At 37.4% G+C, this 27,373-nt stretch overlaps 1 protein-coding gene across 2 annotated transcripts in view; it reads right to left on the bottom strand.

Annotated features, from left to right (window-relative positions):
- TNKS (tankyrase) overlaps window positions 1–27,373 on the bottom strand; it is a 215,731-nt gene that overhangs the window by 146,703 nt on the left and 41,655 nt on the right. For both annotated transcript variants that reach the window (XM_058720163.1, XM_058720162.1), the window contains exon 3: window positions 5,671–5,766. In XM_058720163.1, the coding sequence (XP_058576146.1) occupies window positions 5,671–5,766 (96 nt within the window). The remainder of the gene's footprint in view (window positions 1–5,670; window positions 5,767–27,373) is intronic.

The following is a 27,373-nucleotide window of genomic DNA, read 5'->3' as shown; positions in this document are numbered from 1 at the left end:
AGAATTATGTGGTTAAGGGATTAACATTTTCAACATATCTTTAAAAGGAGTGTTCACACTGATTTATTTCAGCAATAACCCATTTTAACTTTCTTACTCTTACACTAAAGGGAATTTTTTTTAAAGACCAGGAATTCATCTTAACATAACAATAATTTTCCCTAATAAAAATGAGGCAGATAAACATACAGCTATTCTTTAAAAGTAAGCTATTTCCTCTTATGGTTTCTTTACGGGGGAGGGGTGGCGGCATATTATACTATTAGGCTTCTTATTAACTGATAAAAATAATTCCTAAAGTTCAAAGTAAGGGTCTAGGAAATCAGTCCTCAATCACATAGGTTATTAAAAAGGTATTACACCTGATACGCAATATGCCACCTCGGAGTATTAGTGTGCAAAACAGCATAGTAATGGAGCCATGCCAAAACACAACAACAACAACAACAACAACAACAGACCAAAACAACAAAAAACCACAAAAAAACAGTAAAAATTAGGCCCTGGTTTCACATCTAGAAGTTTGATGTGACAGCTGCAGGCACTTTGATCTTTCCAGAACTGGCACGTTCTCGATCAAAGGAGCTACCCGAGAAATCTGTTGATGAAAGGGTCAGTACACACCCCACCCGTCACACCAATTTAAAAATTATTTTAAATGTACTCTTAACAGAGTATGTACATGACTATAAGCAATCCAAAACCATTTTTGGGAAGTACAAAATTTAATAAGACTATTACAATACGGCACGAGATACCAAGTAATTAATGGTTAACGAGTATTTGTAGGACCTGGAAGATACGCTGCCCTCAGTCACCAGTAATCAGACGCTTGCTTGAAGTATTTGTTTATTTAATCATTTCATGTGTTTATGTTAAGTCCTGGGCACAACGAAGTGAGCAAGACACACAACAGTCCAAATCCTTGTAGAGCTTTCGTTGTATTGGGGCAAATAAACAAGAAAAAAAAAATGCCATTTCAGATATCAATAAATCCTTGAAGAAAATAAAGAAAGCTAACGGGACTGAGGACAAAAAGACATCTCTGAGGAGTAAGCACCTAAGTGGAGATTTGACTTGAACGATGGGAAGTTCTGGGGCAGTGTTCCAGGTTCAGTAACCAGCATGTGTTAGTCCAGACACAGACAAGGCCTTCGTCTGTCTGTTGGAGAATAGCAAGCATCCAGCTGTGGTTGAAGCAAAGAGATCAAGGCAGAACAGTGGAAGACAGATGAGAGATAAGCAAGGCAGGGGCCCATCGTGGTATGCTATGGCCAAAGAGTTTGGGCTTTAGTTAAGGGTAATAAGAATATATTAAGGGATTTTCCAATCATAGGGCCGATCTATGCTTTAGAAAGACCACTCCAGCTACAGTGAAAACTGAGTGAAAAATTAGTGGAGGCAGTGACTCGTTACAAGGTTACTGCCGTCACAAACAAAAGAAAGACGGTCAAGGCGTGTACTAAGGCTGAAGCGGTGAAGCTGGTAGGACATGGCTGGGTTGGAGATTTGAAAGTACTGTAGACCTGAGTTACTGACAGTGTGGATGCAAAGTATGAGAAAAAGAAAGGAATCTTAAATTTTGGCTTGAGCAAACCTATCTGGGTAGGGTCCAGTTCCCTACAGTCCTCACCAATCATGCTGAAGATGATTTTGGTTTCTTCTAAAAAGCAGTAGGGAGCAATGGAGTAGAAAAAAAAAGAAGTAGGACTCCAGATATATTTTGTTGACGAACATGCCACACTCAGCAAGCACATGCCAGACCCCTCAACGTTGCCTCTAGCCTGAGCCAAGGCTGAGTCCTTCTGGAAAGCCTGGGAGCCAGCCCATCAATCACCAATTGGGATTTCCTCAGAAGTGCAATGAATCCAAGTTAAAGCTTATGCTTGAGACACCTTGGTGCAAACGCATCCTCCTTCTCTACTTCCTTACCCCTGCTAGAAAACCGCTGGGACCAATTAACTGGGCATCCTTGTGGCCATCTAAACTCATCTTTGGTTCTGCCGATGATAAACAATCCTTTGGTTGGGTATCCTTTCCCAAACTCTCAGCTTCAATCTGCTGTTACGGCTTCTCCTGACTCAACTTCCCACTGTGCCCTACAAAACCACCTTTACAGGATTAGCAAACACCCCTACATCCTTGCCCTCTGTAAGGAACATTTCCTGTGTCAACCAACTTTAATTTAATTTTTTTTTCAACGTTTTTTATTTATTTTGGGACAGAGAGAGACAGAGCATGAACGGGGGAGGGGCAGAGAGAGAGGGAGACACAGAATCGGAAACAGGCTCCAGGCTCCGAGCCATCAGCCCAGAGCCTGACGCGGGGCTCGAACTCACGGACCGCGAGATCGTGACCTGGCTGAAGTCGGACGCTTAACCGACTGCGCCACCCAGGCGCCCCAACCAACTTTAATTTAAATGTGGCTCTCCCCATATAACACCACATGCAGTGCAGACCCTTAAGAGGGAAGCTCCTCGTTCTCCAAATCCCCACATACTTCAGTCAGGAATAGAGAGAGAGAACATGTTTGTGGATGCTAAGGCTGAACATGATAAAGAAGCACATTTCCAATGGAATTGATAAAATGACTCTACATTTACAAGGAAGAATAAAGAATGAAAACAACCTACCTAAATGGGGGATTTAGCTCAAAAATTAAATATATCCATAGAAGGATATTATAAAGTCATTATAAATTCATGTTGCAGAAGAAAACTTAATGCATTCTGGGAGTATCCATGTAATTCCATTTTTTAAAAAAGTACTATTAAGCAGCATGCAATGTATAAGATTGATTTGATTAAAGAGAAAGAAGAGTGTGGGATATGTGTGCTCAGAAAAAATGGTTACAAATAAAATAGACCAAAATGGTCTCTCTAGGTGGTAGAATTAAGAATGATTTTTTCTTTCTTGTACTTTTTCTACTTTCCTTAATTTCCACAAGGAATGTATTTCTTTTAACTGGGGGGGGGGGGGGGGGGGAAGAAAAGGCCAAAGTAAAGGCACACCCACACTCCTCTTGAATAAAATTTACATAGGCTGTTTTAGGCTTTATATATGCTTATTTCCTGAAAATAAAAACAAACAACCACCTCCAAGATCTTAGGTTAACTGCCAGAACTTCAGAGTGGCTAACAAAAACCAACACCACCACCACCACCAGAAAAAACCCTCAAGATTTCTTCTTTGGGTATCATTCACTTAGCGCAATAGGAGTTTGATGAGTCTCTCCAATTAGTTATTCTAAAGGTATGCTGTTGTTTTCTATGGCTTCATAAAAATCCATGCATTCTTTATGCAGACGAGGATATTAGTCATTTCTTCAATGTAGAATATTTAAAATATTCTATAAAAAGAGATATTCACTTTGCTAACTTCCTTTAAGGAATATACATATACACCTGTATACCGTTTTGCCTAATGCATAAGTAGTAACATAAAAGATATTAGAAAACCATCTTCAGCAACTAAATTCCCAAAGAGGAAAAATACCAAGAACAGGAAGTTTACTCTTAAGCTAAGTACCAGTACTAAAACCCCACCTGGCATAAAAACAAAGAATGACACATCACCCAAAATAATCTCTAATAACTCTAAATTAAGGCATTCCTTTCAAAAGATTCTTTTTATCAGTGCTTTCTTGTCTTAATTTAGCTTTGGAAATACTATTGCCTCTATAATTCCATTCAGAAGGACTGCTTGGAAGGAAACCTGTATGGGTAGAAAAACATTTTGGAATCCATTTCCCTAAAGTGTTAATTCACTAAGATTATATAACATGAACGTGTAAATATCACTAGCTGATATTTTCCACAAAATGAACTACCACCACTAGAATGTTTACCTTTTAAACCTAAAAAGTGGTACATCATTTCCAAAAGGGTAACTATTCATGAAAAGAACAATTAATGAATTCAGTATTAGGACCAAGAAGAATTAGTATCTCCCTATCTAAGCAAAGTACAGCCCAAGAGGGTTTTCAAATCAAGCTTAACAGATACGGCATCTGTCTTCCAGGAATCTAGTCTCCATGAGTTATTATGCCAAAGCTCTTCTGCAAACGAAGAGCAGCCAATATCATCCCCCCAGAAATTCATTTCAAGTTAGGACATAGCTTCGTGCTGTTAATAATTTGTATTTCAACTTTGTCTTCGGAAAAACTTGGAAGTGGATTTAAAAACACGGTTGCATTAAATGAATCTCACAGATGGACAAGAAAGGCGTTGAGGGTTGAAGAGAAGGAAAGGTCAGAAGGAGGACACTCAGCCACAGAGACAGTCTTGGTCCGCGTTTGGAACACACCTCGATTCCCACGGACGCTGTTTCTCCTCCGGTCACAGCCCACTCCAAGGCTGCTACTACTACGGCCCTAGTGCTTTGTGAAAAGAGGGGATGGAAGGAGGCCTGAGGCTCTATCTTTTCATTGCATTAGTTAAAATTATATAATTATACTTAAAGTTCCTCTTATCTACACTGGTTTAAAATAGCTTTATTTCTCTAGTATATGTTATCTTGATTCAGCAACCAAATGACTTCACCAATTCGAATCACTTAATTAATGGTGAAAAGTCTTATCACTCGGATTGAGCAGAGATTTATCTCAATTTTAGCAATAGTGAGAAGTTGTGTATGTGGAGTAATTAAGCAAAATTCCACACATTTTCAAAGCTTCTGCGTATAAACCTTTTCCACGCACCTCAGGCTCTGTTAAAAATGCGCAGCATGTACTCTAAACTTAAAAGTGAACATAAGATTTATTTTCTTCAAACACGGGCAAATTTAAAAGGAAGGTAAAAGTCATTTACTTTCACACAACCTAAAACAATACCGTTAGCACTGCAGTGACAAAGAGGCTCCAAATTACAAAGGTCAGTTAAGTAAAAGAAGGCAAAGGCAGCAGAACTCAGATGCTACGAATAAAAACAAAAATAGATCCAATGCAGTATTCTGAGAACGAAGATCAATGAGAACAGTTGCTCCGTATCCTCTCACTTATAGCATTATTTTCTATATTGTTATGAGACAGCCTTTCTATGCCAGCATCTCCTCTTTGCTGGCTCTTGACATTTGCCTTGATAAAACCAATATGTAAGCCCCAAATGTTCATTATCTGAAAGAAAAAGGCAATACATTGCCTCATCTACAAAGTACTTAGCTATCATGGGCAAAGTGAGAAGACAGGATAAAAATATAAACAGAACGGCAAGGAAGGAGCAGCATCATATTTTATTTAACTATTGATCTGAGTAATAAGGCAGCAGGTTGTCTTTCCAATCAAAACTACTTTTATAAGTAATACAAATGCCCTTGCTTGCTCAGTGGTGAAGGTCTTCAAAAGAAATCAACGGAGAAGAGGAGGTTCAGGGAAATTATGCTCGAATCCATAAAAAAGGACTAACACATGAGTGAATACTTTATGCTACCATATAATGCCGTAATTCTCAGAAATTCCAAGCAGAATAAACAGTCTTACTGCTTATGCCTATGACAGCATAGAAATTAATGAGACAGTTAATATAGCAAATCAATAATAAAGTAGAGATAATGGCACGCATATTTGTTGAGCTTAACCAGCAGGAAAATAAAATTCAGCGCAGAAAGGTTTTATGTAAAGTCAAGCTAGGGGTCCCGTAGATAAAACAGCGTGGTAGCTCTCTGTTTCCTTACCTGTGAGGACAGCTTTCGCTGAAGAGTCGGCCAGGTCCAGGGCTGATTTCCCATCAGTGTTCCGAATGTTTGGATCGGCTCCGTGCTGCAGCAGCACTGTGCAGGGAAAGCAGAAACAGTATCTTACCTCAGGGATACAGAGATTATTTACTGGTAAGTGTCGCCTCGGCATGGTGTAGGCATAAACATACATTGCACGGTTTTTTCTCTTTCAAGAAAAAAAAAGAAGAAAGAAAGACACAGAAAGGTGGGAAAAAAGCACTGCAGCAGAGGATCCTCTCTAGAGTAAAGCAAAGTTGGCAACTTGTGGTACAGTATTATCACATGACTTAGCATCATAAACATGAAACTAGAAAAATCTTGCGAGAAGCCAGTTTTGGTTTGCCTCCTTCAGGCAGCGGAATGGGAAGCTGTGTGCTCACTGCCTCACACTGGGAAATACGCTAACCGGGAACCTCCCTATCTTTACTACCACTGTGGCTGCTTGTTGCTGCTGCTTTACTGCTGAATTTCCTAACGCTTCCTCTCCTCAGAAGAGTTGTAATACCGTGCAAGCCTTTTAGTGGCTCGCTGCTTGCACAGGAAACTCACCAGAACATACTGGCTTGCTTCCAGGAAGTTTAACGGACATAGGAATGCATGCAACCCTGCTCCCCTGCAGTCAGGCTGCAAAAAAGAACTGCCGTCTGCAATAATTCTTTCCATAAAAAATGTTTAGAAGCAGAATATCACTATGATATATGCCAAGGAATGAATGCTGCACATGCTGTATTAGGTAGAAAGTAGCTACGGGGAATTCTTAGACATGGAGGCTCCCAAAGGAGAGAAGTACTGTTTGAGTCAAATCCAGATGTAATGATTTATTAATCCAAAACACTTCCCCGCCACACCTGGTATGTGAGCACATGGGCGTGGAGGGATGGCGGGTGTTGCTGTAATACCACCCAACGGACGGTTAGGCTACTAAATACAATAGCAACTAGTCCAAACAAGCAGGGTTCAATTACAAGTTCTTCTAACAGTTCAAATAGTTAAGATTTTGTGTCCTGCTGAGAACAGTAGCTGTTACCATTTACCACTATACTACAACATAAATTTAAAACAAAGCAGAAATGTCATATTCAAATAAGTGGTTAAAGAGATATTATATAATGTCTAAAAACGTCGGAGCCACTGCTGTTGGTGAGTCCCGAATTTTCATTCATTGGCACTTCCAAGCTAAAGTACATACATTCCTTGGGAATATATGGAAGGCAATGCTCCTGTATTACTAAGTAATAGGTCCTGCTGTTTATAAAGCTCTTCCCCCTCCTTTAATCCATAAGCCATCTAGTCAATGGCTTCGTTATAAAGTACAAAGGAATAGCCTTATCTGGAATTAGGACGCAGCTGCCGGAACAGTGTTCATCAGCACCTCTTGCACTAAATCTTGGCCACTCTCACATGTGGGATAGTAAAAACTAGCCAGGGCTGAGAAGATGGAGTGAGATTTTGCCAGGACTTTCCATACTATTTCATCTCTGAATGAAAGCAATCATAATTATTTTCCACATGTTTACACACTGACTCAAGAGTAAACAGAATAAAAGAGCAAGTACCACAATCTCAAACCGTGGTTACTCTTTCATCACGATGAATAAGCTTTCATGGCAACAGTTGTGTTTCTGTTTTTGTTTTTTTTAATTCCAAGAAGAAATCCCAACGTGAAGGTTTGGCTTATAAAGGGTCTTTATCATGAAGCGGACTCATGTATCAGATGTAAAGCTAACAGCTATGGCTCTATCTTTATTTAGTAGCTGAGTGATCACATGCAAAGGGTAGGAAAACAAAGAAGTAACAGCCCCATGAAAAGCAGAGTTTTTTTACTGCATACTTTGAGAACTTCAGACCTGCTTTAAATAAGTAAAGCAGTATGTTCATTTAACAAGGCTTGACAATTATATGATGGGAGCTTTTATTTTGCAGTTTCTGAGGTAGAGGAAAAAACCTGAAAGCCTTATTGTTTCTCCAAAAGTCACCTAAAAATCTCAATCTTTTTTGTTGTAACTAGTACTTTACCTATTATATTTCTGCTATTTTACAATAGAAATCTGCCATTAAGTTTGGCTGCAGTTTTGCTTTATTTTAGGTGACTTTTAAAGAAGCAATCTTGTTACTAAAAATATCTGTTTTCTAAAGATTCTGAGTCCTATGTATTTCTTTCATTAGACCTGAACGCACAGAAACAGTGCAAACTAAAGTAGCAACAGGGAAGAAGAAGTTGAATTTTCTGAAGCAGATGCTGACAACAAAATCTACATTAGAAAATATTCAATTATTTTTAATTAACTGGAGAGCAGTTAACTAAAAACCAAAACTCAGTAGAATTAAGAGTTTTGGGGGGGCGCCTGGGTGGCTCAGTCGGTTAAGTGTCCGACTTTGGCTCAGGTCACGATCTCCTGGTTTGTGGATTCGAGCCCTTTATCAGTCTCTGTGCGGACAGCTCACAGCCTGGAGCCGGCTTTGGATTCTGTGCCTCCATCTCTCTCTGCTCCTCCCCTGCTTGTGCTCTCTCTCTCTCTCTCAAAAATAAATAAACATAAAAATTTTAAAAGAAGAGAGATTTAGGGGCAATAAAGGCATCTATAACTAGAAGTAAGCTAACAATTCTCTAACTTGTGTAAAAGGGCAGTGCTGGGAAGTTTACAGAACCGTGGCAGGCAAAGCACTAAGCATGGAGCCTGTACTACACAGCAGCTAACGACAATATTTAAAGCACATTTGTAAATGGAGGCCTTGTTTGTGCTCTCAACTCTACCACTAACTACTAATTCAATGCTTTGTCCTACAGCCAGCTCTTTAAATCTTTATTTTTTCTGCAAAGGGTCTGATAGTAAATATATCAGGCTCTGTAGACCATATGGTCTCTGTCTCAACTACTCATCCCTGCCTCAAACTCATCCTTACAGGGGAAAAGTAGCTCCAGACAATACTTAAAAGAATGTGTGTGGCTGTGCTTCAATAAAATTTTAGTTAAGGACAGTGACATATTAATTTTATATAGTTTTCATGTGTCACAAAATACTAGTACTGTGATTTTTTTAAAAATCACTGAAAACTGTAAAAGCAACTCTTAGCTTACATACAAAACGCAAGGGGTGAGCTGTATTTGGCCCGTATATGACAGTCTGCCAACACCTACCTTGACAGTGATATACCAAATATGGTCTATGGACTATTCTAGTCCCAGAACTCTTTGTAATCCATCTACATTGAAATAAGCACAGAAACTAAGAGGAAGCATCTAGAATTGCGTATGTTATTTTAAAATTATTTACTGGTATTTCATTTTTATTGTACTTTACAAAATTATTGGCCTGCCATACCCTGGGGAGGAAGAAAAACCTAGTCCTCCACCTCATATGGTTTGAGAATCAAAAAATTCTCTGGGCCAGACTTCCCAAGTCTATAAAGTGGAGGAGCTGGACTAGGCAGATGATGTCTAGATGTCTAAGGTAGAAACTCAATTAAAAAGAAAAAAAAAAGTTATTTCGAGTAGAACCTTTTCCTTCCCACCCTCTAAATCAAAATTTAAAAAAAAAAAAAAAAAAAAAAAAGTTTTTCATTCACCCTAACACTTTAGCTAACAAAAACAAAACTCAAAGTAGAACCCCATAATCAATGGAAGTTGTGGGGTACATACTAAAACGTCCCAACTGACTCCCAAGCAATTCCTCCGACTGAAATTCTGTTTCACACTATTCTCTATGGGGAGTCGTTCCTCTGTTTTCCAACGCCAGATGAACAGCACATACATCAGGCCAAGGTAAAACAATGGCTTTCAAGAATGACAGTCTACACTTGAACTGGTGACGTGGAATTCTCAATTCTGCTTCAAATTTTGCATTCAAACTTCTGAGCTACCAAACAGTTACAAAATGTGACTTGCAATGCAAACTACAATTAGAAATTCCTCTCTCTCTACCTCTCCTCTGCACTTGCACACATTCGCTCACATGCTCTCTCTCTCTCTCTCTCAAAATAAATAAGTAGTGGGGCACGTGGGCGGCTCAGTCCGTTAAGTGTCGGACTTTGGCTCAGGTCATGATCTCAGGGTTTGTGAGTTCAAGCCCCACATTGGGCTCTGTGTTGACAGCTTGGAGCCTGCTTAGAATTCTGTGTCTCCCTGTCTGCCCCTCCCCCACTTGCGCTCTCTTTCTCTCTCTCTCTCAAAAATCAACATCAAAATAAATAAACTTAAAAAAAAGAAATTCATCTTGTAACATCAACATACACTGACAACACACTCATATAAAACAGTCTCCTTCAAAAGTAGCACAACGTCTGAAGCAAAGTTCCCAAAATATACAAACAATATAGAAAGTAAGGTTTGAAAGAAAAACAAGGAAACTAAAATCTGAGTAACGATTCAGTACATAAATTCAAGACTACTGTGGCCATTCAAAAATCTCCTTGTACTATCTTTAACCAATTAGGTCATCATCAAATCTCAAATCCCAAATGACTTGTCTATATCCAATTGTTCGACTGATGCATTTCAAATCCATTTATGTCCTTCTGAGTTTAGGAGGATGGAGAAAATATAGCAGCTGGCATAACAACAGATAGTTAAAACCAAGGTAGGATTACAATATTCAAACTGTCATTCTCAAAAGAGCTTATGCCAAGAAGGACATGTGATTTTCCTATTTCTGGTGCAAGCATTCAGCTATAGTGAGCCAGATTCAAAAGCACGCCTTTACCTTGTGACCAATACAGTAGAAATTGAAACTGTTTCATTTCTCAAAACTATTGAATTTAAGCATGCCTATCATTTTAATTCTTCCGAATAAAAAGAAAGTATTTTTACATGTATGCAAAGCCTCATCCTATCAAATTCCTAGAAAAATACCAAGTGCTAGTATGGTAGATTGTATTTAATTATAGGTATTAGTAACTTATTTAAGAAGATAAAAGAAATAAAAACAATACAAATATCCAAGCTAAAAACATAGCAAGACCTTTAGGTAAGTTGTCAAAAAGTGTTTAATATAGTTTTCACTATAAAATGTAGAAATCCTCTATTAAAATATTGTAAATTCTTTGTTATGTGAATTTTAGAGCTACATTAAAGGTCTAAAACTGTTCCTCACAATGAACACTCAATTTTATTTATTTGTTTATTTATTTTTGAGAGAGAGAGAAAGAGAGAGAACAAGTTGGACAGGAGCAGAGAGAAGAGGAGGGAGAGAATCCCAAGCTGAGTGTGGAGCCTGATGTGGGGCTCAACGTCATGAACCACAAGATCATGACCTGAGCTGAAATCAACATCATGACCTAACCAACTGAGCCACCCAGGCCCCTGAATACTCAATTTTAAAAGCAGTTATGTTTATGTTAAAATGTATTTCACAGTCATCTTTATGAGTATAGAGATAGTCATTTGACTGAGCTTCCAAAATTCAGTCACACAGAGGACTAAATTCATTAGATTTTTTAGCAAATAAAACCTAATCTTAGAGCAAATATCAAGTGGCCCAATTTTAACTAGCTACAATCTTCAATATATAGGACTCTCACCAACACACATGGCTTTTAAAAGACAGATTACTTTTTCTTTTTTTTTTTAATGTGTATTTATTTATTTTGAGAGAGACAGAGCATGTGCAGGGGAGGAGGGGCAGGGAGAGAGGATGAGAGAGAATCCCAAGCAGGCTTTGTCAAGACCCTGAGATCATGACCTGAGCCGAACTCAAGAGTCGGACACTCAACCGACAGAGCCACCCAAGCACCCCAACAAATTATTTTTTCTAAGTGATATACATGGCATATCCTGAGGTTAATACCTATTCAGATTGCCTTTTTCCACAGGAATATGTACAATATTATAATTGTATTATAAGATGTAATGGCATGGTATTATAAATCCTGTATATATTTATATATTGTATACATTTTTTGAAAAGCCATTTATCTTTTCATTCAGGATACACTTTACTTACTATGGCATAAAGGTAAACTACCGTATTTTATTTTAAAAAATCATCAAGAGTTGATTTATCACTAACAGTAGACATGAAAATTCAAGTAACCAGTGTTATCCTACATAGTAGTATGGCTTACTGAATCTGAAATAGAATTTAGTATATGTGCTGCCGAAGTGAGCACTGAGTTAGAATTTGAATGACAAGTTTCTCTTTTCAATACTGGCTGACCATTTATTTGGACCAATCCTTAGGCTGTGCATAATGAACAGAACTAGATTTAAAACAAAAATATAACTTCACCTAAGAGCTAATGACAAAGAATTACTAGCCCAAAACTAAGGCACAAATGGGAATCCAGAGGACAAACATATATGGAAACTGCCTTTGTTCTGAAAGCACTTACTAATCCAGAAAAATATAAGTTGCCCTTTCAATGTCTCACAGGACACAGGGAACAGCAATCATTTCTGCCCCCTCCCCCCCCGACAAAGTAAGGATTCTAACAAAGACTGTCCCCATACAAAAAGGGCTATATCCTCAGGAGGAGGATCAAGTGACCTGAACTCACCCTAGCACAGAATCATCCCTCTGGCTGGAAACTTTGGGTGTCCAAACTATGTGAAGCCTTGAGTTTAATTTGAAGGTGGTCCCAGATTGGCAGTAATGTCAGGACATCTGGCAAACATATATGCCCATCCTCTCAGGGGAAGGTACTTTCATCAAAGGGCAAAAAGTTAGTCCTTACAGATAAATTTAGAGTAAAAGGCCCACCACATAGCCAAGATAACCAAGTACAGAGGTAATCCAAAATGCAGAAGCAACAATGAATATCAATAAACAACACACACAAAAAAACCCCACAAAAACTTTAGATATCAGAAAGAACTACCAGATACGTTATAAAAAGAACTATGCTGTTTAATAAACAAGCAAAGACTGAAAACCAAAAAGAACTATGTTCATTGTGTTTAATGTAATAAAAGACAACCTGAAATATCTAAGTTAGATGAAACTATAAAAAGTGATAGAGCAAAAGAACCAAAAAGAATCTTTGAAGGCAGTGATCAACGGTGGTGCTAAACTGTGACCTTTGAAAGAAAGGAAACTCAAAAGATGGGTACCATGATCACTCGACTCTGTCCGTGACGATTTGGCAACCACCTGCCTACAACTAGAATCAGAGCAGAACAAGGTGGTCACGCTGAGCTGAGAAGACAGAGATCCGAATTCGGAGAACATGAACTGGTTGGAATCTGCAGGATGGAAAACTGGAGAGGAGGGACGAGGCAGCGAGCAGGGCCCAAATGTCTGTGTAGGGGTCCCTTGTGATAACAAGGCTGTGGGCTGGCCTCGTATCGTTTGTATAAGGTAAGACCACCCGAGGCTTGACAGGTAGTAGCTACTGTTGGGTTGAGCACATCACACAGTTAGTGGAGGTCAAAAAGTGCAAGGGGTGGGCAGCAGTGCTGAGAGAAACTGAAATTCTGGCCTTAAGAAAGTACAGAGATACTAAAAACACCTCCTCAACACAGTGCAGAGCTGAGAAAACAAAAGGCCATCTGAGTTATGAATAGGCACCACACCCTACAGCAGAGACTTGGGGTCTACAACGTCACTAACTTCCCTGTTTCATTATTATTAACATCTGCACTGATGGTACAAAAGCAACGAATAAAACTGTTGGTAACTTAGCACAAACCAAGGCAGTGGCCCCAAACTATACTAGGGATCCCTGCATTCTTCACTGCCTTGAAAGAAAAAATAAATAAATAAAGTGGTTTCATTTTAGAATGTCCTTAATGACAGTAAAAATTATTAATTGTATTAAATCTTTACCCACAGATACACGTCTTCTTAATGTTCTCTGTGAAGAACTGGAACATGCATAAAGACTTCTACTATCTCAGTTAAAGGACTCATGGGATTACTGTGGTTGCAAGCTGAACTAGCCACTTTTTGTCATGATGCACCATTTTTAATGAAAAGAAGAGCAAACAAACACTATGGTCATTCGGACTTGGTATCTGGCAGGCATTGTTAAAATGCCGATGGAATATTTAAGTTTTCATGCAAAAATTAGAATTTTGCAATTTTTTTTTCTCTGCCTACATAAATTTGAATGTAGACTTTTCTGCTGACATTGGTATAACAAAAGTAGTTTTTTGGTATAGATTTAAAATATGTCAACATCTTGGAATTTCCAACTCAGTGAGTTACTATTTTCAAAATGACCAATGGAAACCTACAAAATCATATTTGAGTACAGAACCTTTCCAAGTGAAACACAGATTAATAGACTGTGATGTTACAGAGTACAAAAAGTTTTCTGTTATGGTTTGTTTCCATATGGCAATTGCCTATTTAGAGTCTACCACTTGTCAAGTTTGGATTGGGATATCAAAGAAGAATACTCACAATTATTCGAAAATGTTATTATATACATTTCCCTCTTCCAACTATAAATCTGAATTTTCTTCATCAGAACATATTGCACACAGGGGCGCCTGGGTGGCGCAGTCGGTTAAGCGTCCGACTTCAGCCAGGTCACGATCTCGCGGTCCGTGAGTTCGAGCCCCGCGTCAGGCTCTGGGCCGATGGCTCGGAGCCTGGAGCCTGTTTCCGATTCTGTGTCTCCCTCTCTCTCTGCCCCTCCCCCGTTCATGCTCTGTCTCTCTCTGTCCCAAAAATAAATAAAAAACGTTGAAAAAAAAAAAAATTTAAAAAAAGAACATATTGCACACAAAAGTAGACAGGAGGATCCCATTGTCTTTGATTAAGCCAGATAATAAAGACTATATGCATTAATGCCAATATTTTTACTAACTTTTTTGTTTTGGAAAACATAGTTACTTTTCATAACAACATTATTTCTCTCAATATATAGTGAATTTAGTATTTGCTAAATAAATGAGTATCTTTATGAAGACTGTAGTTTTGATTTCTAATGTTATATATGACCCAAGTAAACAAAAGCTCTTCAGAACAGAAAAAACGCCAAAATACTTGGAAATTGCTCTAGAATAAGCCCTAGACTCGACACACCCTAATAAATTCTAAAACCAAACCTCAACAAGATCTGCAGGAGACAGTATGAACATTGAGTCCCACTATGATAAAGATTTTAGGAAGCACCTTGGGCTTTCCACAGAAATGCACTTATTTAATAAAGCATAAATCCAAACATCCAGAAGTTCAGGGTGATTTGCCAGCAACCAAAGTCTCTGCTAAAACAAGCATAAAAATTTTTCAGAGGAAGATAAATAAAAATAATATTGTAGTTCCTATAGTGTCTACTATTGAATAAAAAATTATTAAACATATAAAGAAAAAGGAAAATGTGATCCACAGTCAAGAACAAAAAAAGCAGTCAAAAGAAATCATGTCCAAGATGGCCCAGATGTTGGACTTAGCAGACAAAGACTTTAAAGCAATTATTATAAATGAGTTCAAAGAATTAAAGGAAAATATGATCTGAAAAAGTAGAGAGAGATACTCAGAACCACGTTGGAAAGTTGAAGAAATCATGCTACCCAATTTCAAGATTTATTAGACAGATATAGTAATTAAGACAGTGAATTATTGGGATAAAAACCGATATTCAGATTAACAGAAAAGAAAACAGACCAACACAAGTATAGCTAATTGATTTTTCTATAAAGAAGGCAAGGATGGGCGCCTGGGTGGCTCAGTCAGTTAAGCCTCTGACTCCTGATCTCAGCTCAGGTCATGATCTCCTGGTTTGTGAGATGGAGCCCCCATCGGGCTCTGGGCTGACAACACAATTCTGTTTGGGATTCTCTCCCCCCCACCGCCCCTCCCCCACTCGCACACTCAGGCGCACTCGCGCTCTCTCTCTCAAAATAAATAAATAAACTTAAAAAAAATACAGGCAGCAAGGTAACACGATGATGGAAAAAAATATTTTGAACAAACTACGTTGGAACAACAGTTACCTACGCAGACAAGAAAAAGAAAACACACAAAGTCTGACTCTTACCTCACACTTAGAAACAAATTAACTCCAAATAAGCCACAAATTCAAAAATAAAAGTTAAAACAATAAAACCTGTAGAACAAGACATGGAAGAAAATCTTCATGGCCTTGAGAGAGAAAAGATTTCTTAAGATAAAAACGGCCTACCCATAAAAAAAAAAGTTGATAAATTGTACTTCATCACAATTAAGACTTTCCGCTTTTCCAAAGACAGTTATGAGCATGAAAAGGAAAGTCACAGACTAGAACAAAATATTTGCAACAAGTACATGTGAGAAAGAACCCAGATACAGATTATATAATGCTGAGACTGTCGAAAAGAAATAGTCAAGAAATAATTTTCTATTGTGTCAAAGTCCCAAGTTTTTAATCATACCTTTTTTAGTCTTTGCCTTTCATACCAAAGTCACCAAAAATTCAGAATCCTGTCAACATCTGGGACTAGCATACTTGTGATACATTACTTAATTTCACCTCAATGAACTACCTGCCTTTTTGTGCCTAATCAGATACCCACTTATTACTTTTTTCCACGTACGTCACTGGAAACAAAATAAGGCTGCACTTCTTTTTTGGAAAAAAGTTCAAAGAAATCAAATTCTCTGCAAGTCATCTTCACTCACTACTGACAAAACGTCACAGTTAACCAGTTAAGAACACAGTTGGGTTAAGAGACCATCCTCTTGAACGGGACTGCATGGGTTGGAATCCCAATTCCCTTTCTCCTAGTTCTGGGGCCCGAGGAAGTGACTGCACCTCTCTGCTCTTCCATCTTCTCATCTGCAGATAAGAAAATAGCAGCAGCCACCGCATGGAGTTACTAGGAGGACAAAAAGAATAAATATTTGAGGAGTTCTTAGAAGAGTGCCTAGCATATAGCAAGCATGAGCATAAATAAGGCAAAGGGCACAAACTTCCGGTTACAAAATAAGTAAGACGCCAGGGTGTAAAGGACAGCATGGGGTGCACACTAAACACTACACAGTATTAACAGTAATAACTTTGGCGACAGATGGTACCTAGACTTACCGTGGGGATCACTATCATGTATACCTGAAACTATCTATGTTTTTTTAAGACATTAAAAAATATTTACTCACTCAAACAATTAAGCCAAGTAAATAAAAATTTACTGAATTCACAATGGAGTTTTCACGATCAAATTTTGGCGTGAAATTTTATAATAAAAGAATCCTCCAATTAGAATCTGCTCCCATTATCAAGTTCACCTACAAATATAGAAAGTCAAGAATTTTTTAAAAGGCCCATTGTATCCAGAGTGACTTAGAAACAGATGATTCTATATGCATATATAGTAGATTTTTAGATCCAAGTCAATTATATCCTTTTTAGGTAAGCCAGGCCACAATACATCTGTGAAATCAGCATTATCTGCTTACACAAACCACAATTTAAGACAAAGCAGGCCCTAAAATAAATCTAAGAATGAGTATAACAAAGGATACTCTTTCTACCTGGAAACCCCAGAGAGTCAAGTCTAAAAGAAAATACTGCCCAGGAGTCAGACAAACCTGAGTTTTAAAATACTGTTCTGTATTTTGCAATTGTCTGACCTTACACAAGTTACTTCACCTCTGTCAATCTCAATTTCCTCTTTCATAAAACACTACCTACCTCAGAGAATTGCTGTTATAATTAAGTGAGACACTATATATAAACCTAGCTTGGTTCTTGGCATATGATAGGGATGCAATAAACACCTTGTCCCTTCAATCAGGATCTTTTCACCTGCCTTTCAAAAACAGAATCATACACACAGAAAGCGCTAAAAATCTATCTGTTGGACTGAAATAAAGGCAAAATGGTAAGAATAGCCCTAAGAACAATGAATTCATTTGTGCCAAGTCAATTATTGTTTTATGCTTCCTTTTATTTAGGGGGAGATTACTTTTCTAAACCTTGGCTAGACTCTACTAAATGAAACACAGCAAATATGAACTTTGTTATGAACAAAGCAAATAACCTTAGTCTAACTACACAAGTTTCTAAAAGGATTACATTTTTTTTTTTTACAGTTCTAAGGGACAATGACCACATGAAAAAGGTGCTTCCCAATCTGTCTCTGGGAGAGAAAGGCAGACCCTACCTCCTTTCCAAAACCTTCCCTAAACTGTCACCCCACCTCCCCTCTCTCAAGTTCTTGAGGATTTAGTATTCCAGGCAAACTCCTCATTAGTATAAAACATTATAGCCAATTAAAATTCATTTTAGCGCCACTAGGTACAAGGTTTAAAGTTACATATTTAGAAACAGTTGCCTCAAGGAACACAGGATTGTACCTGTACCCTAACATTCTGATTTTGCTTTGAACTTTAGTTTAAGAAATTATATCACTACTATGGGGCGCCTATGTGGCTCAGTTGGTTAAGTGTCAGACTTCAGCTCAGGTCATGATCTCAAGGTTTGTGAGTTCGAGGTTCCTGAGTTCAAGCTCCTCATTGGGCTGTGTGCGGACAGCTCAGAGCCTGGAGCCTGCTTTGGATTCTGTCTCCCTCTTTCTCTGCCCCTCGCCTGCTCATACTCTCTTTCTCTCACAAACAAATAAGCATTAAAAAGTAAAAAAAAAAAAAAAAAAAAAAAAAAAAAAAAATATATATATATATATATATATATATATATACACATATATATGTGTGTGTGTGTATATATATACACATATATATATCTCACCACTATTTTTTTCCTATACCTCTGAGAACTGATTCAACAGACTGAACTTCAATGCACTGTTGTTCTTTCAATCTGACAAAGAATGTAACTCTTTCACGTTTTCATTCTTTGGGAAATATACCAAATAATTTTTTTAAACTTACTTTTGTTTTTTACTGGATTTGATAAATGATCCCATTAGCAATATTCTTTCCTTTCTTCTGTTTTTTGCTCTACTTTTCATCCCCGTGGCTTATTTTACAACTGAAAGTTTGTACCTCTTAGTCCCTTTCACCTGTTTTGCCCACACACTGGCTAACCAATGTTAGCAATATTTTTAATAACAGTACTCAATCACATTTTCACACCCCACCTCAGCTCATTTCCCCCACACTGAGGAAAAACAACAACTGATTTCATGTTTTATCATAATTCAAGTTCAAAAAATTACACAGGATATGAAACAAAGGACATAAACTAATTTGCACTGATGGTAACAAAGAATGGCATATGGTAATGGACAGTTATCCAAAGTTAGCTTACACAAAACCCAGCCGTAAGAACTCCTTACTGTTGCCACCCAAGGGAAAAGAGAGTGAAAGCAAACGAGCAATTACCGAGGCTCTACCTGCTTTACTATTTCACTTAACTTCCTCTAACAACCCCATGCAACGTGATGCTCATTTTATAAATGAGAGATTGAGGCTCACAGCAACAAATTTGCTATCTGTCCAAGATGACAGTTTATAGGTGGAAAAGTAGAAGTCATATCTAATACTAAAGTCCGGCATTTAATTTCTGCCTTATTCTACACGAGTACAAGCAAGATCACCCCAGAACGGTAACTCAAGCTTTTTTACCCTTAGGTGAATTATGAAAGGCACATCTACGTACTTGTCCTAAATAACTTTATTTACTGCTCCCATGACCAGCATCCTCTTTCTCATCCCATTGAACAATCCCCCTGTGGGAAACCATGAAACCAAGGTTCAGAAATAACACCCATGACAGCTAGGGTTCCATTTTAGAGACCCACTAGAATATTTCCTGTTCTTGTTCCCTCAATCCTTATGATCAAGCATATTCTTTCTAAAGACCAACACTCAAAACTGTGCCCCCAAACAGGCACCGTAAGTAAAAGGCAAAATAAAATATATGTCCTCTATTTCTAACCCTGATTACTTGTACCACAGAGCAAATTTAGAAATTTTCAGGCCTGACACAAAATAAACATATATATTTGGACACAGTGTGGGATTTCTTCATGTCTTATTTGTATCTGTCATGTCTAAGGGAAAAATATGGAACAATTCACGGTAAGGTTTACATACTTAATCCTGGATTCGGGTTACAGATGAAGAGTCTGACACCCACTCCATTTAAAGAGAAAATTAAGGGGCGCCCAGGTGGCTTAGTCAGGTAAGCATCTGACTCTTGATTTCAGCTCCGGTCACGATCTCACATTTCAGGAGATGGAGCCCCGCATCGGGCTCCGCACTGACAGCACAGAGCCTGCTTGGGATTCTCTCTCTCTCCCTCTCCCTCTCTCTCCTCCTCCCTTGCTCTCTCTCAACCAAAATAAGTAAACAAACATTAAAAAAATAATACGAAGAAAATTAACAGATTCCAATAATTTAAGGACTAAGAGTACACATTTTTTTATAGCCTGGAACTGCACTTACTATACTTAATAATTTTCTATATAGTTTGGGTCAGTTGAGAATGAGGAGTGAAAAGGACGCTGTAAATCTTTCTTTCCCATCTGGGCCTGCTTCTGCAATCTCAGTTACCACGGAACTGTACAAAGGGAGGACACGGCTTTAATATGAACACGTTTCAGATAATACGATAACCATGTAAAGGGAGAAATGACTGATTCCATGGGCCATTTGCATCAAATACCATTTTCATACAAACACAAATTTACGCCAGACATCTCATTGCAATCCAGATCATTTCGGACCTCCACAGTTAGTCTAAAAGTAAATGCAAATGTATAATTAATTCCTTTAATAGACAGACTTGAGCAATAAGCAAATCCCTGCACCAGTTCAAAAACTGTATGAGGTCTTTTTTGTTGTGTTGTGTTTTGACCCTTTTCCTCCTAATTTAAACATCTTGATATATTCCTTAAGGCCTTAAGAGAGCAAAGGCATTCACTCTGGGAATTATAATAAAATGCAATTGGACAAATATAAAACTTTATATATAAATATATACACTTACCACCATTAACCAGAATGCCTACTAAAGTAGTCTCAGATTTATAGTAAATGTATAAATACTCTAACTTTCTTGAAAGCAGTTGAACCTAAGTGGGCAAGTTATCAAGATAACGGTGTTTGGTGTCGGTGGGGATTTTTTTCAGAAGGGAAAAATTATCATCATCCTTAGCTCTTCTTCTCCTTTTTAAGGATACAAGTGTGGAATTTCCCCAACTTTTACTTTTTATGAAAATGCTATATTGAGAGTTGTTTAGAAGGTCTCAATTCAGTTTATATGGGGAACTGATGTTAAAAAAGCCCACGGGAGGTATTCTGGCAGGAAAAGGGAAATGAGACAATCATGAAACAAAAGCAAGCGAATCGCATTCTCAAGGGCTTCACTGAATTCTTGATGAATTTTTGCAAAGAGTAAGGAAGATGTGAGAAATGACTTTCCTTAACCCAGCTCATTTATGAATGACATATAAATACATAATGTGACAGATTAAACCAAGAACCCAAGTGGAGATCTCCAGCAGTTACAATTTCATTCTTATTAAGAATTTGTGGCTTTCCAGGACTTTATGCTAAGATAATTAAGGATTACACATATATCTAAAGAAAATATTCTCTATAGTACAATTTATAAAACAAAAGTGAAAAATCAGAAATATTATAAATGGTATAATATAGGTGACTGATTTAAAAATAATGGTTATTTCCATATAATTCTTGACAGCCATTAAAATGAGATTAGATAAAAATATTCACTGATAATGAAATATGTTCGCATCACAAAGTGAAAAAATAAGAAACAGTATGCATGGAATGATCCCATTTTTACTGTAAAAAGGATTACATACACAGGTACTGTGGGTCTAATATTGTTCGATAGAAATCCCTACAATGATGGATATTTCTATAATCCGCACAATCTGATAGGACAACCAATAGTCACATATGGTTATTACACATTTGAAATGTGGCAAGGGCAACTGAGGCCCTAAATTTTTTAGTTTTTAAATTTTGGCTAATTTTATTTAATGGCTACCATATTGGACAGAAAACAAGATGTGACAGTTGTTATAGGTGTATTTCCTAATTTTTCTTTAATGAACATCTGTTACTTCTAATAATACTGTTAAGACAAAACCAAGAAAGTTGTTAACTTTGGCATGCTATGTTTAAAATAACAGGAGGTAAGTATGTACCTGGAGTAGTCCAGCACCGATCCCACCCTTCCCTCCCTGACCCCCAATGTAGGCCATTCCAAGTTCTAGGGCTTTTAACTTCATAAAAGGACAGGTAACCATGGAAGTGATCAGGCAAAACTCCATTTAAAATAGAATTTATACAAGGAAAGTAAGTATCTTTTTCTCGATAGCGGATAAATAAAAAATGTAGTTACCTGGAAATCATGAGAGGGATATTACTTTAGGAGTGAATTACAATAATAAAAACTTGGTTTAAGTTTTAGTAAATAGATTATCTTAAGATTTTGTTTTTTGGTTTTTATTTTTTCATAAGGCTAGCCTGGTGAAGATTGCTACTTAAATTTGCTAGATATTATGCAATCTAAAAAGCTAACCTAAAAATAAAAAAGAATTTATTCGGCACACTTTAAAGAATGAAATTAATTCTTTATCCTTAAAATATATTCTTAAATAAATCCCACTAAGCAGACAGAACTTTCAGTTCTCAATAAAGAAAACACTTCTATTATAACAACTTTATATCAGCTTTACGGACTGCTGGAAATGAACAATTTTCTCCTTTCCTCACAGATAAAATGGTAGGTAAGATGAATCGTCTGCCTCATGCATAAGATACAAATATTAGCAAAATTAATTTGGCTAAGTGCTTTGAGCCGCCTCAAAGGAAAACACTTTATTAAGTATCATCCATCCACAGCAATTTCTGGTACATTTGCCACCGTCACCTTTTTCTTTCTTCTCCCTCCCTACCTCAATTTCTCAGTTCCTGACAGCAGCAATTCAAAGGTTTGATCCACAAGTGGCAACCAAAACTGCCCATTCTTTATAGAAAAACCACTATAACAGAAGTCAATGCATGACTGGAATCAATATTCAGCGCCCTAGCCGATTGAAGAAGAACAATGCTTTGACAAATGACAGGCAATCTAACCATAATTTGTACCTGACCATGAAATGTGTCTTGTACTTGTACAGGAATATGGAAATATTGGACATGCTGCAAATTCACCGATCTTTAAAATAAAAGCACTTCAAAATATCATCTAATCAAGAAGAGGTGGAAAATTACTGGGCTTCCTTATCCCCATTAACACAGGCTTAATGCAAAAAAGGCCAGAGAGAACAATGCTATCTTCTTGTAAACTGCTTTGTCACCCCACACACATCGGTGTACGTGGAACGTACCACACACACTAGTACCAGTCACGGGAAGTATTAGTACCAGTGATGGGCAATAAGAATACAAGAATGAATAAGATTATTGTTAGCTCCCCATCACAGAGAATGACCAAGTATGATCTAAATAGAATACTACAGAAGCATACAACGAGGCACTAACCTATTTGGAACATACTCGAGTTCACACCTTACCTGATTCAGTTTAAGAGATTGGCCCCTGGTCTTAAAGCTGCATTAGGAAGTAAATACACTTTGATTATTTTAATTTAATTTTAATTTTATTCAGCCATTTTAATTTAATTCATCATTAGGCACATACCAATTGTTTATGCTAATAAATAGGAAGGTATTTTAAAGTGTGTGTATGACCCTGGTTTACCTGGGGAACAACTCCAAGATATTTCTCTCCATAATGGCATCCCAACAAGTCATTCTTCTTAAATCATCATTTCTTTATAGTTTATCTTTACTTGAATTCAATTTCACAGAGTGTTTTCAGTCAGGCTAGTCTAGGTTATGTTGCAGTAACGAAGTGCTCTAGAATCTCATAGGCTTATTAGCAAAATTAAGTTCATTTCTCACTCACACGAGTTGAGAAAGTGACAGCAGGGGAATTTCCTTACTCACAGGTCAGGCTGAAGACAGCTCTATGTTAAAATGTGATACCCACATAACCAAGGTGGAGAAAAACAAAACATAGTAAACTATACCTTGGTTCTTAACACTTCTGCTCAGAAATTATATATTTTGCTCCCACTCACATTTTGTTGGGTGGGAAAAGAAGGAAGTAAATATATTCAGTGGACAGAGGACCATTTACTTCCAGAACTGGAGATCTGTTAGACTACACCAGACTAAAAAGATCAGCATTTGCAACTTTGCTCATATTTCCTGTCTCGATATTGCAGAAATATGGAAAACTATGAGAATTATACCAAGGCCATCAACATGAAGAAATAGCTCAAAGAATATCTATGTGTCCTCTGATCTCAGAAAAGCAGAGGGAAAGCACAAGCGAAAAAATGTTTAACTGTAAGCAATTAATGAGCCTTCCTTCATGGGAAGGTTTCAGGCAACAAGTTATTAAAATAACCCACTTCCTTAAATTCTAGAAATATACTTCCAAATGGTAGGGGCAAACAATGGTATCTCAAAAATAAGCAAGCATATTTTAGATAATTATTTTCTAATTAAAGAAGGTCCACCTTACTTTTACTCTTAAATCTTAAAATTGACCTATATAATATATTCACTTTTCATTATGGAGTAGCTTACTCTTTCATTTTCAATTTTAAAAATAAGTCCTAAACAAATTGTTATAATGCACTTCAAGCAGAAACCCTTAAACCCAAAACTGCTTTCCTGCATTTCTGCAATGTAATTAAAATTATAATCCTATTTCCCTATAAACTGCTTTTAACCTAAGAATAATTGTCTAATAGAAATCTTACCTTATCATTCCAATGCTGGTGAGACACCAAATACTTTTCTATTTTAATTGACAAATCGGACTTCACCAAAACTAAAAACCTTCGCTTGTCCAGAGACACCATTAAGAAAATGAAAGGTAAGGCACAGATTAGGAGAAAGCATTCACAATAATGCTTATGATAATCACACATCTTAGGACCCATAACCACAACCCACAAAGAATTCTTACAACTCAATAATAACCATACAAAAAAAAAAAAAGATCTTAACTGAGATCTCACAAAATAATATACACAAATGACCAATAAAGATGAAAATATGCTTAATACATTCAGCCTTATTCAATTTGCTTAATACATTGAAATATGCTTAATACATTCAGATTATTCAATTTCCTGAATAATCAGGAAAATTCAGCTTCTTGTAAAGTTCAACATAGATGTATCATTCCATCTAGCAATCCCACTCCTAGGCATCCATCCATAAGAAATGAAACAATATGTTCACACCAAGACCTATACACCAATGTCCACAGCAGCATTCTTCGTAACAGCCACAGACTGGAAAGCACCCAAATGTCTGTCAACTGGACTACATCCATGATGGAACACAACACAACAACAAAAAGGAAGGAATTATACAGAAGTACAGTAACAAAAGCTGCCAGACTTTTAGCCAGACTCAGAAAAAGAAGACTCAAATAACCAGAATCATACATGAAAGGAGTATATTACTACCAAGGTTACAGAAATAAAAAGAATTATAAAGAAACATGAACTGAATGGGAAAACTGGACACCCACAAAGTTGGACCTCTTGTCTCACATCGTATACAAGTATTAACTCCATATGGATCAAAGACCTAAAAAAAGAACTAAAACTATAAAATGCAGAAGAAATGTTCCCTATGTTTAGAAAAAAGCAGGATGAACTCTTCATAACCTGGGATTTGGCAAAGGATTCATTCTTATGACACCAAAGCACAAACAACAAAAGAAAAAGTAGATTTTTTAATGTTATTAATCAAATCATCAAAATTAAAAACTGTTTCACTGCAAAGTATGTTACTAAGAAAGTGAAAAGACAACACAGAATGGGAGAAAATATTTGCAAATCATGTTTTTGGGATGGAACGTGTACCTAGATATATAAAAAATTCTTACAATTCAACAATAAAGTGACAATCCAATTAAAAATGGACAAAGGACATAAACAGGCATTTCTCCAAAAAATATACACAAATGGCCAAAGGGCACGTGAAAAAATGCTCAAGATTACTCATCAGGGAAATGCAAAATAAAACCACAACAAGGTTCTGCCATAGAGCAGGCATTTTACTCTGACTAGGCACAGAGGTATATACACTTGGAAACGGTGCAAAATAAGGCAAAGTTCCTGTGTTTCTACTCAGGCACAGAGTAGGGAAGAGTACACAGAGGTGACAGGCAAATACATGATTAAGCAAATATATAATTTCAGGCAATAAGTTCTTAAGTAAAATGAAACATGGTTGGTAAAAGCAAACATGGTTAGAAAAACCAGACAAGCAGGGCAGGGCAAGAAATTATGATAGCATCATAGCAAAAGTACAAGGAATTAACATTATGTGTGAAAATCTGGGGGGAAAGTGTTCTAGGCAAGAGGAACAAGTACACAGACCCTGAGAAAGATGCATGGTCGGTTCATTCCAGAGACGAAAAGACCAGGGTAGCCGCAACATGAAGAAAGGGAGAGAAGGACAGGCATTAAGTCCATGCTGTAGGTGGAGGTCTGACCCAGATCAAAGAGGGCCCTGTTAAGGGATTAAGATGTCATTCAAGTGTAATAAGAACTCTTTGTGGAGCACTTTAACCAGGCCAAAGGTATGATCTGATCAGGGCATATAACCTGTGCAGCTGCACAGGGCCCCATGCTAGGCTTAATGCTCTGCTGTCACCATCTTGAAATACTTAATAATTTTAACTTTTAACATGTATTTTGTAAACAAAGTCCAATGGGACAACGGAGTATGCTGCGAGAGAAGAGATACACTGGGCGGCAGCCCATGCACACACAATAAAATCAGAAGTTTATATAGAATACCTTTTTTTTTTGTCACCCAGAAACAGTATTAAGGTATCCTTTAAGGCATAATGACATGGCTCAAAGAATGTTAATTATTATTCAATATTTGAAGGAATCCAAGTTCAAAACCAAACTCATCTTTACTTCTTCCTCTCCCTGACTCACCCCACCCTCTGCACCTTACCACTCAGTATCTCTCTGGGAATGGCGCCCAGTTGCTGCTATAGTGAGGCCGGAAGAGCCACGTCCGTACTCGAGAACTTCTGATAATAAAGATGACTGGTTAAAAGTCAACATCTGACTCCAACTGGGCATCAGATTCCTTCTATCTCAGGTTTGAAACACAGAGTGGATCTGAAGCCAAGACACATTAACATCACTGGAGAATTCTAATGGGGAGGGCCAGAAACCTGAGCTGCTGGAAGTCCCCAGAGCTGGCTTGGTTCTTCACATCTCCACTCTTGGTTCTCCTGAATGGTTGAGTTTCTGACTCAACCATCTGACATGCAGTCTGACAATTTTACATGCAGTATTTATCATAACTTCATGTATCTGCCTGACCCTTTACAAAGGCCCTCTAATCTGTAAATGATAGCAGACCCCTCTAGTCTAGCTGATCCTATGACCAACCACAATCCAGAATTCCTATCCTGCTTCCAGTTTCCTACTTCTCCAATCAAATCTACTCAACACAAAGTGGATTATTCTTCCTTTAATATAGGCTAGATGGCTTCACTTCATCCAAATCACGGCCTACAGAATTTTTTACCACATGAACAGAATTCGGTAAGAGCAGGAGGTAATTCCATGAGTTCAATCACTATACTTAATCAGAAGGTTTCAACCATAAGATTTAATATCAGATTAATGATAGTCAAATAATAAAATTAAATCATTTGAGATAAATTGTAAAGATTATAGAAAACTCAACTGTTTGATTGCCAAAAATGTAAAATGGAACATTTTCTCATCTGAGATAAGA

The sequence above is a fragment of the Neofelis nebulosa genome, chromosome 3, assembly GCF_028018385.1.
Source record: "Neofelis nebulosa isolate mNeoNeb1 chromosome 3, mNeoNeb1.pri, whole genome shotgun sequence".
In the NCBI taxonomy this organism is placed as follows: Eukaryota; Metazoa; Chordata; class Mammalia; order Carnivora; family Felidae; genus Neofelis; species Neofelis nebulosa.
This window is presented reverse-complemented; position numbering and strand designations above follow the sequence as displayed.